Here is a 14,216-nt window from a genome sequence, read left to right as displayed (position 1 = left end):
AACAAGCCTGCTCAGAAGCTTAAGCAATGCATGTTGTCAGAGTTCAGAGTGTTGTCCCTGGAGAACACTTACTGTAACACTTCTCACTGCTGGGGAGAGTTGAAAGGTTAAGATATGTCCTGTTGCCAAAAGACTGCATGAGGGAATAGGCATTTTGAGGTCAGATTCGACTTGAATGCCAAGGAATCTGTGAACACTGGGATATGACGCCCTAGCTTTTCTGAGGGATTTCAGACTTTCTCACTGACAGGAAGAGACATTAAGAAATTCCTGAGACGGCTAGAGTTTTCTTTCTTCCTGGGAAAGAGCAATCCGGCTTATTGAAACAGCACGCTGAAGCTTTCTTCTCGAAAGAGAGGAACAAAACAGCTCGAAAAACCTAAAAACCTAACAAGGTTTGCTCTTTTCCTCAAAGCCCACTACAGCTCCCCTGCCCCGGTGAGCACTGCCCCACCCCAAAGCCACCCGGCCACCACCAGAGCTGCCGCCACGGCGAGGCGCGTGCGAGGCCCAACCATCCCAACCGCCCGCCGCGAGGCTCCCGCTGCTCTCCCTCTGAGGGAAGCTCCACCCCCGCTAACAGGTGTAAAGCCACTCCCACACCTCACGCTGTTAACGAGGTAAAATAAGCCTGCAGAGGCGCTTTATGCTGCTTCCTGCAGGCACGATCGGCCTTCACTTCCAGTCGGGGCTGAGAAAACTTGGCTAGACCACCGCCACCCTGTCGCGCTGAGGAGTCACCCCGCACCATATCTACACCTACGGAGCAAACGACCGATTACCGTATATACCAATACTGACGTTCCCACAAAGCAGACCTTACCGTAAGTACCGTCACTAACCCACGGCAACATTTAACGACGTAAAGCCCCACATGTGCTCCCGTATATCATGGCGCAGAAGCGCAGGACCGTAATGCGCCTCAGAAAACCGACACACCGAGGCAGCGCATGCGCTGTGGCGGCGACGGGGGCGGAAGCGCGACAGCGAGCCGGTGGGGTGAGGAGGCGCGGCCGGGGGGTCACGGCTCTTTCCCACGGCTTTCGGTGCCGGTGAGGCCTGTCCTGGGCCTTATTCCCTGGCCTGCGGGCCCCTAGGGTAGGGCAGAGGCATGGCGCAGCGGAGGGCGGCGGAGCGCGGGCCTTGCCAAGTGGCGGCGGAGACCACCAGACACCAGCGGCAGCTTCTAGAAGGTGCCGGGGGTTGGGACGGTGGGAGCGCGCGACCGTGTCCCGTCAACCGCTCGCGCGAGGACAGTATGGCCGCCTCAGGGGGATCCGATATAGGGACGGTGAGGCGGGCTCCCCTCGCGGGGCCTGTCAGCCGCTACCCGCCGCAGGGCTGGGGGCCGAAATGGGCAGCAGCCCGCCCCCTCGCTAGTGGGGAAACACGCGTGAGTTCGTCTATGTAGTACAAAAAAGTGGCAGGTATTTTCCTTTTTCGTTCTCTAAGTTGTTTTTTATTATTTTTATTTTTTCGTTCTGGAGACGATGTTATTAAAATAACCACAGGTGAGGTAGTCATGCTTGTAACTGCTACATGGCTGCTGCCTTCTGCCCCTTCGGCCTTAATGCACGTGTGGGATCATGCTGACCTCAAAGCGAAAAAAACATTGAAGCAAATAAAATTGCCAGCTCGTGCAGCTGGTTCTGTTTCATCCGTGGGTTTTGTCATCCTTTAGATGTGTTTCACAACAGTGAGGTGGTAATGCAACCTGCTTGAATGTTGCATGTTGGTATTGTAGTCATGTGACCCGCATCTACGAATGAAAATACTGCCTTGGCATATTTTGTGTTCTTCAGGTGACCAAGACTGACAGTCACTGCAAAGTTGTGCTAGCCTAGCAGTATCTGAGGAGAGAGAATATTTTAACATGTGCACACATACACACCCTAGTGTGGATAGAGAGGGTTCTTAGTTTATTTCTCTGTTTAATTTTTTTTGCGTGTATAGCTGTATTTCTGTTAATCAGTATATGGCATATATATGGTCATATTGGTAAAAATCTTAAAGAGGCCTAAAATGTAATTGTGTCACTTATTGTACTCCATTACTTCCTTTACACAAGAATTTAAAGGCTAATAAAAACTTATATAAAAATATCAAAGAGAAGTCTTTTTAGATTAGTGTAAAATATGTGTAGTTCTCAAGTCTGAGAACTGTAATCTTTTATATCCCAGGCTCGTGGGAGTGTGTGTGTGTTTACGCATGTTTTCTCCTGATGGGCATCTCACCTAACTGGCTAGTAGTTATGCCTGGTCTTCTTTCTTAAGAGGGAAAAAAAAAATCATCTATTAATGAGCATGTTTCAAAGTTGCATTGTACATACTGAAGATTTAATTTCAAGTTAAATTTCTAGTTAACTAGACTGGCAGAAGATTTGTGGCAAAATTGGGAAAATATTTATGACTTACTTTGTTTTGTTCTATTTTTCTATTTCAAATTTATTTTTTTAATTGAGGCTTAAATTATTATAGATCATAGAAGTTGAAATTTGGGGTGTTTGCAGTGTAAGAACTTCATATTTGTTTGAAAGCTTTCAGGGAAGGTGAGCAATGTGTTGTATATGTCATTGAAAGCACTGGTGGGAAGATAACGTCCACAGTTTACCTTAATGCTTCCTTAAAGTATAAGTTTGAAATCTGTTGTAAGATATGAGGAATTTTTCGTTGTTGTTACTGTTTTGGTTTGTCTTTTTTAACACTGTTTTTTTTATTTTTATTTTTTTTTTTTTTTTATTTCAGGGAAAGCTCAGACAGAAGGCGGATCCGCTCGGACATCGCTTCTTATTTTAGTGTCTGTCTTCTTGTCAGCCGCTTTCCTTATGTTCCTGGTATATAAAAATTTCCCACAACTTAGTGAGTGAGTATGTCAGGAAAAATTAATTTATTTGCTTTTCATTCAGTATTGAATTGTAGAGGAACCTACATGGAGTTAAGTGATTTTTAAACTCACATGAGTTAGTTATAGACATAAACTTTTTTTTTTTTTTTAAAAAAAAGGTAATTTGTGTTTAGAACCTGGAATCTCAGGATGCAAAGCTTGTTATTGAAATACTAAGTGGTAGGATCTGTGTAAAGAGTTGTACTTGACCTAGGGTTTCTATTGCACAGTTGAAATACCGTGTTTTGAAAAGTTACCCTCTGTCACATTAGCAACGGTAACTCATGATGTTCTTAACCTTCTTCAGTCGAGAGCCAAAATTTACTTGGTTAAGGCTAGATTTATTTAAAAATTCCTTTTGCATCAGTGTAACTGGAGGCTGTCAACAAAAGGGGACATCCTTCTTCCTTAATATCTAAGCTTCGTGTTCTCTTTTTCTCTTTTTTATTGCATCTAGTACTCATGTTGGGAAGGTAGATAGTTTGACAAGATGGAAGCCTGCTTGCTGACAATTTTCTTTTTTTCTTTTAGTAGTTAATTTTCTGTCTGATTAACTTGCTCAACAAGTTCAATTTGCAACAATCCAATCACTAAGTCTGGTACAGAGGAAGAGAGGACACTCAACTGTGCTGCCCAGGGTTGCACCAGATTAAGGTGTGACATGAGATTTTGCTCTTAAAGCTTGGCTTGTTTGTGAGGTAAAGCTGCTCTTGCTGCACTTCAAATGTAACAAACCTAGCGGTAAGGCAGTTATGGTTGGTTTTGGCTGGAATGTTGACCACTGTTCAGTTGCCAAGGTTTAGTTTGAGTAATTATTTCTTTTTGATCAGTAGTTGGTAAGAAAAAAAATCCTAGAAATAAAGCAGATTATTGTAATGAATAAAAAAGAAAGGTTTGTGAATATCTGAAATTGAGGATTTTCTAATAGAAGACACATTGTAAATTTTAAGTGTTCATCTGAGAACATTATCGCAACAATAATCATGTGGTTTGTTTACAGAGATTGTAGTTTAGTGATGTGGTGTATCTAGTTATCTATATAGTCAATAAGTAATTTTACTGTACTGTTTGATTATATTTATCACCATTCCTGCTTTTTTTTTTTTTTTTTTTTTTTTTTTTTTTTTTTTTTTGTTCCCTGCAGAGAAGAAAGAGAATGTATAAAGGTTCCTAGAGATATGGATGATGCAAAGGCCTTGGGAAAAGTCCTGTCCAAATATAAGGACACATTTTATGTTCAAGTGTTAGTGGCATATTTTGCCACATATGTTTTGTATCCTTTTTCTGATATAAAGGACAATTTTGATGTAGTCATATTTCTCTGAAAAAGAAATGAAAAATACAAACTTATAAATTCTTGATCATGGGTGAGGAAGACTGACATACCTAGATATGTTTATAAATATAGACATAAATATTCCAAAATCTTTGAACTTAAAAACATTTCTTATTTGTTTCAGTATGCTTTCTGGACTGTAAGAAAGGATTGTGTAAAAGGAAATTGATGCATGTATAGTAGTAAATGCTGTTGGGATTTTGCATACAGCTTCACCTTCACTGCATCTTTTATGGACAATATTTTTAGCTTTGATATTAGACTTGGTCTCATTTTGGTGTTATGCTAACTTTTTAAATTGCAAACTGAATTGCCAGTTAAAAATTACTGTTGATTCTAAAGGAAAGCTGAGACTACTGCTCTGCTTTTCCTTGAGACATTAAAAAGTGCCATGTAAGGGTAGCTTACAGAATATTTTACAGTATTTCTGAAGGAAAGTGTTTTGAGCCTTCTTTCATCTCTGCAGTGCCCATATTCATAAAACAAATCCCCATTTCTTTTTAGAGATCTAAATTTCTGAAATACTTTCTGCCTAGGGAGACACAAAGACTACCTGTGTTCTGTCTTAACTTCTTTTTCGTGAGTGCTGAATATATTACTTAATCATTAAACACACTCTTAACTGGAACACTTAACTAAAGGTTAATATCTTTTTAAAACTGTAGAAGTTGTCTGTTTCATAGTTTAATGCAGGAGGCTTTCGTAACGCAGGGAAAAATCAGTGCTGAATGTGCTATTACCAATTCTCTAGCTCGTGCTTTTTAAGTGTACTTCACAAATTATAGACTTATGAAGAAAATTAAAATGTGAGTTTATATATTAACAAGAAGTAGAACAGAATTGGCTGTTCATTGAACTACTGTAGCAGTTGATGACATGTACTGTCTCAGCAGTACACTGTTACCAGTTACAAGCATGTTAGAGTTATTGGAGAACCTTGACACTTGCTTAGAAAAAGCTGTACTGGTTGTAATGGACTTATTTGGCTTTTTGATATTTCAGTCAATTCAATTCAGATAAAATAGTGTGGAGGGGTTTTTTTGTGTGGTTTTTTTTTTTTTCTTTTTTTTTTTTTTTTCTATGTAAGACTTCAATCTGAAGTGGGCAATGTATCATAGTCGCAAGTATGCCTAGCAAGCCTTAAGCTCAACATCCTGCTAGCTTATGCTGCAAAGACTTAATTTTTGCGTTTTTGAAAAATTCTGACTGAAATCAGTGACCATGTATCCTAGTTATCTAGTGTTTGCACCATGCCTATTTGTAAGGAAGTAGTAGTTGCCTTCATATGTGTTAGTCTTCCATGAAACTCAGAGTAGTTATGGGCTTGGACAGTTCTGTGAACTTTTCAGAGAGAATATCTGAAATCTGCGTTATCTCTAGTGAACAATGTAAAATCAGAAGTATATGTTTCCTGTAATGTCACATAAATCCCCAGTGTCAACTGTAGCACAGATAAAGAGAAAAATGTAGTACAGCTTTTATTATTTAGTGACTTATTTTTGTAGTGTAATGATGAACGTACCCGTTGTTTCTTTGTGCTTGGGCTTCTTGTGCTTCTCTGCAAACATATTCTAAATTAAAAATCTGTTTACATTTATGCTTTTTCAAATTGAAATATGTATCCTGACTGCTTATAAAATTAAGAATTGGGTAGCTTTTTACTTTTGTTTTTTTCTTCTTAACTAAGATGCATCCAGCTTGCAAACGTTTGCTATTCCTGGGTCTATATTTCTCAGTATCCTGTCAGGATTTCTTTATCCCTTTCCACTGGCCTTATTTCTTGTTTGTCTGGTAAGTATGAAAAATAGTTTATGAGGTCTTTGTTAAAGTAAAGTACACTCAATTAAGCTGAACTGGAAATACAGATTTGATTGTACCCTTTGTTGCTCTCCCATTGTTTTGAAAATAACAAAATTAACCTGTAAGAAAAGCAAATTGCTGATGCAGAGTGTTCCTTCAGAACTGAATCTTTGCAGGGAGTTGCCCTGATCTAAAGGGGCGGTGCAGTGTTCTTACAGCCATGGTCAACAGGTAAATAACGTCCTGTTAAACAGGATATGTTAGAGTTTGTGAGGGCATATATTTCTATCTTTTTTGAATACAGCCAAGCATCCGAACAGCTTCCTGTTTGAAATTGAGAGTTTGAGCAAAATATAGGGGTTTACTTTAGTTTCTGAGGAACAAATGAGTTCTTATTCAGCTCAGTTTTGAGAATGGCATTACCTGCAAAATTCACTGTAGCATTGGGTGATGATCTAAAAGACTTGTTTCCTCAATTGTTTTCTTAATGATGGAGGCATCTGAGTGTGAATTAGCCAGAGTTTCCTTTACATTTAAATTTTTCTAGCATCTACCAGAACCTGATTGTAATTTCAGAACAAGATTACTGCATTTTTATTATTGCACTGCAAAACACATCAGGTTTTAAATGGCTTAAATACCTGAGAAGCTTAATTTAAAATATGAAATGTATGTTACTGACGAGCTTCAAAAAATGTCGTACAAAAGATGCAGTCACAATGAGCCTTAGGACATAAGAATGAGAGAGAGTAGGTATGGAGGATCAAGTTGATGAATTTTCAAGTTGGAATCTCTTTAATGCCATTATGCCCCTTATTTGCAAAGCTTTCGCTGCTTGAAATCTTAAAACTGCAGAAGCACTCAATATTAACTGCTAAGTAGTCAACATTGTCTACTTTGAATGTTAAGATTGGCCTAAATGCATTGGAAATAAAGGAACTGTCTTGGGTCAGTAACATTCTTAGGGTGTGTGTACTTACTGCTGAAGGAGAGCCCTTCAGCCTCAATGGAAAGCTGCATAGAAGCAGGGTCTATCCAGCCAGTGTAGTTAACGGGGCTATGAAACTAAGATTAATTAGAGTTTCTGTTCTGCTCATGTATTCTTCTTTTTTTCTTTTCCTGTTTTTTTTTTGTTCTTTTTTTCCCTTTCCCCAGTGCTCAGGACTCGGAGCTTCATTCTGCTATATGCTTTCATACCTAGTGGGACGTCCTGTTGTATACAGATACTTAACAGAAAAAGCAGTAAAATGGTCAGAACAGGTAAAGTTTCTAGAGGTGCTGAAATTTGATAGAAAATGTATAGCGGAACAGCATGGAAAACTAGAGGGTCCTGTGCTCATGTATCTAGTTACAAAGAAAGGATTCTGACTCCTTTCTGATGCTGTATAGTTACGTTCTCTGAGTTTTTAAACAGTGGGTCCTGATTTTATGGTATTTCCTATGAGGGACGTTGTTTTTACCTAGGAAGAGTTTGAAACTGATAAGCCCCCTGGTTTAGCTAAACTGAAACTGGAGAGGTTTCCTATTGACGTTATAGTAATAACTCTCTAAGCATCAGAACTGATGAAAGCTGGGTTTGTGGGGTTTTTTTTGTGTTTTTGTTTGTTTGTTTGTTTTGGTTTGGTTTTTATAGGGGAAGAAAACATGTAGCTGTATCTCTCTGATTACAAAACCTTAATTTGAAGATGTTACTGTGGTTGGAGCATTTAGAAACTTTCTCTTAACAGTATCTAGTAACATTAGTTTCAGCAAGTATTAATTGTCAGATGAAGTTAAAGATTTTGCAGTACAATATGATTAGTATTTGACCCCTTATCTCTTGCTTTGTAACTCTGCAACATATTCAAACGAGTTTGTTTAGTTTGTTGGGGTTTTTTTTTTTTTTTTTTTTTGTTTGTTTGTTTGGGTTTTTTTTGGCAAGTAGGAAGCACAACTTAGTACTATACTCTGTTCAAGATTTTTTAATCACGTAGAAGTATTTTAAACTTGTTCCTCATTAGGTAAGATGTAGAGCTGTGTCTGGCACAATTGACCTTATTTAATAACATAGTAGTATTTTGACTCTTGACCCAAGTAAATCTTAATATTGCAGTATAATCTTGAGGCTATTCACTGAGTAGCAAATGGTTACTCTTTCCATTAGTAGAACTGGATATGTGATTTAAAATTATGTAATTACATGTGCAGTTCATATCTTGCTGTTTCCAGGTTAATTGGATTGTACCATGCTTGCATTTTGATGGCTAAGACATTTTATATGCAGGATTAATCAGTGTTTAAATATTTGTCCTTCATTAAGATTAAAAAAACCACACACAGTATTACTGAAAAATAGCAGGGCTACTGACTTTAGTGTTGCAGTTGGGGGAAAAATACAGGTGTGGCTGAGGTGAGTTGCTACATGAGATTTCAGATGGAATTGCAGTCAGACTGGTTTTGATTTCAACTGTTGGGGCCAGATGACAATGTTTAGGCTTAGGCTTGTCCTTAGGTCTGCCAGGATAGGCCAGAAATGCTGGATGCTTTGCTATCCTTATAACTTGGTTTGATGTTATAGTTCTTGTTTGAAAGGGCTGATGTGCTAAAGCCAGGCAGGAAGGAGAAGAGGCTTTCATGTAGTACTAGTGTAAGGAGCTGGGCTATACTTGAGAATATAATTAAGTAAATAAAGTTTGGTCTATTATGGTTGCTCTTGGGTAAATGTTAATGCTAGGCTAAGCATTCTAACATATGAGTAGATAGGTTTTGCAACTGTGATGGCAGCAGCCCCTTGATGAACTTCAGACCCGTGAGCTAGATAAGTTTCCAAATGAGGAATACAGCTGGGTTTCAAGTTTGATAATGGGTTATGACAGAATGAGTTGAGGAACAAACTTCATTGCTAGTTCCTGCAAAAACTTTTGGAGTAGGATGACAAGCTGGCCATGTTGATTTGGCTACAGTTAGACAGGCAGAGGTTGCTGTGCTAAAGTTAGGGTTAGGCCTGCTGCTGCGCTGAATTACTTGTTTGCTGTTTAAGTTGGGGGATTCAGACACATCATCACCGTGCTCTACCACAGACTGATACTTCCAGACTAACTTCAGTACTATCTAACAGCACTGATCACTCTTCCTTGTGTCACTCGTTTAACTGATATTTATGTTTGCAACTTGTATATTTCTACAAAAGATACACAAAAAAAAACCCCTAACAAATTTCTAGTAGTAAAATCACAGCGTATTTTCAAGGCAAGGTTTTTTTTTTTTACTGAATTTGTTTTTGTTTTGGCAGGTTGAACGACACAGAGAACACCTCATTAACTACATAGTATTTTTGAGAATAACACCTTTTCTTCCCAATTGGTTTATCAATATAACATCTCCTGTAATTAATGTGCCATTGAAAGTATTTTTCATTGGCACTTTTCTAGGTAAGAATTATGGCTAGTGTACTGCAATTTGGGGGTTGCCAGAACAGGGAGTGTTATTTGCTTCTGTCCGTATGCGTTGTTCAGCAGAGATCACCGCCTACTGGACAGCTGAAAGATTACACAAGAACATTGTTTATGTCCTTTTCAATTGCATGGGGCTTATAGCTTCGAACGATCTTAGTAGGCAGGACTATTCTGATGTCCTGGATGAGAGGTAATGAATTCAGGCTTAATTACTTGCTTAAGGAAACATACATTATATGAACACTTTATTAGTAACTTTTTGTTCCACTCCATGACTCTTAATCCTTACGTGAACTTCTATAAGCTCCTATTTTGAGCTCAGAATAATTGTGTGAGGATATGTGACTTTGATCTGAAGGATTGTTTCTCCCCTTCCCACTCCATTTTGTTCATCATAATATATCTTCCTAAGAGTCAATTCATAATGTAACTAAGGTAGTGCTAAACACTAGTTTTGTAATCAGCATGTTCTTGCAAGTACTTTTTAATCTGGTTAGGAAAAAATTCATACTTTTCCTTTGTGAACTTGACACAAAGACAACTTGAAATCTGCAGAATCTAAAGAGCTGAGATTTTCTTAGCATTCTGTGTTTAAGTTGGTGTTAAAAATGACATAAAATCAATTATTTTGATAAGTGTTTTTTTTGTCTTTGATTTTTGTATTTATACTTCTCTTAAAAAAAAAAAGTATAAGGCCACAAAGTCTGAAAACTTTTGTGTTAAAAGTTGGATAAGTAATTTATTATTTCCTCCTTAACAAGGTTTTTTTTCTTCTTTTGCCCTCCTACCCTTCTAATTCCCTGTTCCAGGTGTGGCACCGCCGTCTTTTGTAGCCATTAAGGCCGGGACAACGCTGTACCAACTTACAACAGCAGGGGAAGCTGTTTCCTGGAACTCTGTTTTTGTTCTCATGATTTTAGCTATCCTCTCCATCCTACCAGCTGTCTTCCAGAAGAAATTGAAACAAAAGTTTGAATAAGGATCAAACTGAACCAGAATTTCCCATACTTCATCTCAGGATCAGCACTTCTGATATTTGTATATTTGCTTTTCTATTGGATCTTAAGCAATCAAAGGGGAGGCTTGTAATTGATATCTTTAAATGAATACATGGCCTAAAATAGAAGGAACTGTGTTCAGAAATGTACTGCATACAGTTTTGTAACCAAACCATCAGTGTTTTACATTGGGAGGGTTTGTGTGGAGCCCTCAGGATGTAACATTTTGCTTTGATTATCGGCAGAGCAAAAATTGTAATGTAGACATAAACTACAGATAATGCTTTCTAAAACTTGCAGGAAAAAACCCTTAATTGTTCAGTCCAATTTTGTAACATTCTCTGTAGGCTTGCATGTGATCTGGTCTGAGAACATTTCTCATCAACAATTTTTTTTTTTTTCCTTTTGGAGTTACAAAATAATAGCATACTATAATAAAAGTGCTTATTCAGAAACAAAGATTTTTTTGCAGTACTTTAACTACAATGGTATTCTCATCTTGATTGTTTACTTCTATTTATTAGTGCTGTGTGGATTTAAATACTTGAACCTACATCTGCTTTACTAACTGGATTAACACAGGCAAAGTGTCACCTCTCATCCTCTGTAAAGTTTTATTCTGGGAGAGAATATAGGAAGGGAGAGAGCAGGTTAGAATTTTTGTTGTGGCTAGCTGATGATTTTGAAGTTCTAATTTTAATTTTTTAATCTTGATTATTTTGCCAATAATTCACTTGCATAGATTTTTCTTGCCAATCTAAGAAAGTAATTGCATGATTATATAAAACTCTCAGTTCTCAAGTGATTTTTCAAACAATATTTAAAGAGTATAAAATTTTCCATTGCAGCTCAATTAGCTAGAAATGTTAGGTACACAAATTGGTGCAGTTCTTATTAAAGAGCTGATTCCAAATAATGTTCAAAGCATCATGTAACAGAAGGCACAGCATATATGAAATTGAAAGGATGATTCCATTGTCTTTTAAGTCAGTAAATGGTAATGGGCAATCAGCTGTGAGTCACCTTTAAGTAAAAGTATATATATTCACTCGATAAGATATATGATACCTCCCCTTGTATGCTTAACAACTGTTGTAGTTTGTTGTATTGTCAGTGGAATCCCATAAAATAAGGCCCTGATCAGCAAGGAACTGGGGTGCGCATTTAAGTTTTATCCTACTGAAACAAGTGCTGCTTATTTGCTTTAAGTTGGTGCCCCTGAAGTATCTTGCTGAAATGGGAGTTGACACATAAGCATATACTCGAAGAGTTCATTTGTATCCTCATATGATAGATCATTGAGATGTAAGAGAACAGTTCGACAAAGGTGATAGTGTGAAAGGTACTGGTACCTTTAAAGAGTTTTGTTCTTTTTGTAATGTAATGTTAATTGACTTCTTCATTTCATCACAGTATTACATGTAAATATTATTGATACACTATTTGTCTTTTATTTAAATCTGGGCTGCACAGTAAATGGTATTTTTTACATAGATATATAAATGAATTCATATAACTTCTGATTGCAAGTTTGTTGTAAGATCATTTAGCTTCAGCAATTGTTTTGTTATTTAGAATTTACTCTAAAAGTGTACTTTATTTGCATTTAAAACTGAACAGTGACTATTTTTATTGCTGCAGTTCTAATCTCAGAGGTCATCTACCCAAGGCGATTTATTCCATAGTAGACTTGAGTGTGAATTCGCTGTTGTGAACAAGTGTTCCCATGACTATTGAGTGTGAAGTCACTGGAGACTTGCTGCCTACTTTTCTGCATTGTTAATTTTTCATGCAGATGAACTCTCAGAATAAATTACCTACTAGTATTGTCCAGTGGCTTTTCTCAAAATTTGTCTCAATTTCTGCTCAATAACAGATGCTGTTGTAAAATCCCTTCTACATTGTATAACGCCAATGTTTTGGTGAAACCCTAACACTGGAGAAGGAGCTGAACTATGTTTCAATTTAATATGAATCATGCTATCACTTGACACTTTCATTGAGTATTTCACTGTGTAAATGGGATCAGGCTACGTTGCTGAAAAACCTGTTGTGTTAAGACCTTAAAAAGGTTGAAAATCTAGTTCTTTACCTTTGCAAAATGTTAGTGTTCTTTTTAAACTTTCCCTTCTGTGTTTATCTTCAGCTGCCAGCAGCCTCGGGCAGTTTCCTGCCCTACGAAGACTCCTTCTGAGGGTTGTGAAGAGTAAGGAAGGCCTTGTGAAAAAGGAAAAAAAGCACTGTGCTGTGGAATACTGTACTAGACTACTCTTTCCTTTAGGGAATCCAGCAAGGGATCTGAGAGTGAGCTGTAACATTTTGACAGGAGATCAGCAGCTACTATGAACCAAACTGGGAAATTGGGAAGATGTAGCTTTGTTTTTCAGTTGCAAGGAATTTTGAGCTGTTAGGTGACCTGTTTATCTCTTAGAATTTTATGTGATACCTGCATGACATCATTACTAAATGTCTCTTGCCATTTGATAATAAAGCTATTATATAAAACATGAAACATTGTATTTTTGAGTAAATGAAGCATGCTGAACTTCCCAGTAAGCTTAATTTTTTATTTACTGGTTTAAAAGGGATGAGTTATTAAATGGTATTTTTTAATGATGGCTTAAAAATTAAACTGAGCTGATTACATCTGTAGATATGATTCATTCTGTTTCTGCCTTTATTTCAGAACACCTAGGTAAACTTCACTTCCTTTTCCATTTGAAATTAATTTCTGACATACAACAGTAATTTTGAAAAACTTTTGCACTGGAAGGTAACTGGTTCTAACTTTTTTATATCAATTAGAACCATTTGCATTATTTGCCCCTTTTTTTTTTTTTATGAATTCCTAATGGAAGCCTCATGTGCTAAAGTTATTATAGCTTCATTTACCTTCCCTTACGTCCAGTTCATGGAATTTTTTTTTTTTTTTGCCTTGTGTAGAAAACTGATGTTGAAAGCTTGCTAAAAGGTTAAGACAAAAGAAGTAAAAGTTAAAAAATGACAAATCTTTCTTTAAAATGTTAGTGAACTGTGCTATTATGCAAAGTCAAAACATGGTTCTTGTTGTCAGGTAACTCAAGACTTTTGTGTGTTGTTCCTGAGAAAAATAATCATGTATGGTTCCTGTGATAACCTAGTTTTATGATAGTAACTAAAATGCAGTGTGGATTTCTCTGCTTTACATTAGAACTGAAGTATGCTGCCTGCTTCTTACCTTGCAGTTTACTCTGGATTAAGCTGAACAATCAGCAGAATTGACTCAACCAGGTAGCTGATCAGGGACTGAAACACCCAGCAGCTACTGAAGGTCTTTAAAAATGTAGGGATTGACTGAAATAGATACCTTTGTGAGAGTTGTTGCTACAGGAATGAAATTCATACCTCTAGTGTTTTGCACTAGAGATACATTAAAAATGAAGAAAACAGGAACTTCATTTCTTTCTGTTTCTTAGTCACGTATTTTTTCTTTCTGTCATTCCTGTAAGTAGTAACAGTGGAGTAATAATGGGGAATTGTGTGAGCTAAAGCACTAAGAATCGTATCTTCTAGTCAAATTCCTCCACTCAAAATTAAGTTTGGCACAGTGAACCAATCCTGTCCCAGGAGTGTCATGTGAGTACCTGTCCATTCCTTAGCACCCACTATAGAGCCAGTGCCAGAAAGGGGAAGTCTATCGCTCAGATATATAATGAACTATTTTTCATTATGTGGGGCAATCTCTTTTGCAAGATTACAAAATATGGAGATTTTTTTTTTCCCCCA

General features: G+C 37.4%; 1 protein-coding gene across 1 annotated transcript; it reads left to right on the top strand.

Moving 5' to 3' along the window:
* The first annotated feature begins 997 nt into the window (after positions 1-997).
* On the top strand, positions 998-11,259 carry TMEM41B (transmembrane protein 41B). Its single transcript, XM_086748220.1, has 7 exons — positions 998-1,193; positions 2,745-2,862; positions 4,028-4,156; positions 5,917-6,010; positions 7,175-7,279; positions 9,291-9,429; positions 10,263-11,259. Exons 1-7 carry the CDS (start codon positions 1,112-1,114, stop codon positions 10,430-10,432), a joined length of 837 nt encoding a protein of 278 aa, XP_086604346.1. The 5' UTR covers positions 998-1,111; the 3' UTR covers positions 10,433-11,259.
* The last annotated feature ends 2,957 nt before the right edge of the window (positions 11,260-14,216 follow it).

Source organism: Chlamydotis macqueenii, chromosome 5 (assembly GCF_036417535.1).
Source record: "Chlamydotis macqueenii isolate bChlMac1 chromosome 5, bChlMac1.mat, whole genome shotgun sequence".
In the NCBI taxonomy this organism is placed as follows: Eukaryota; Metazoa; Chordata; class Aves; order Otidiformes; family Otididae; genus Chlamydotis; species Chlamydotis macqueenii.
This window is presented reverse-complemented; position numbering and strand designations above follow the sequence as displayed.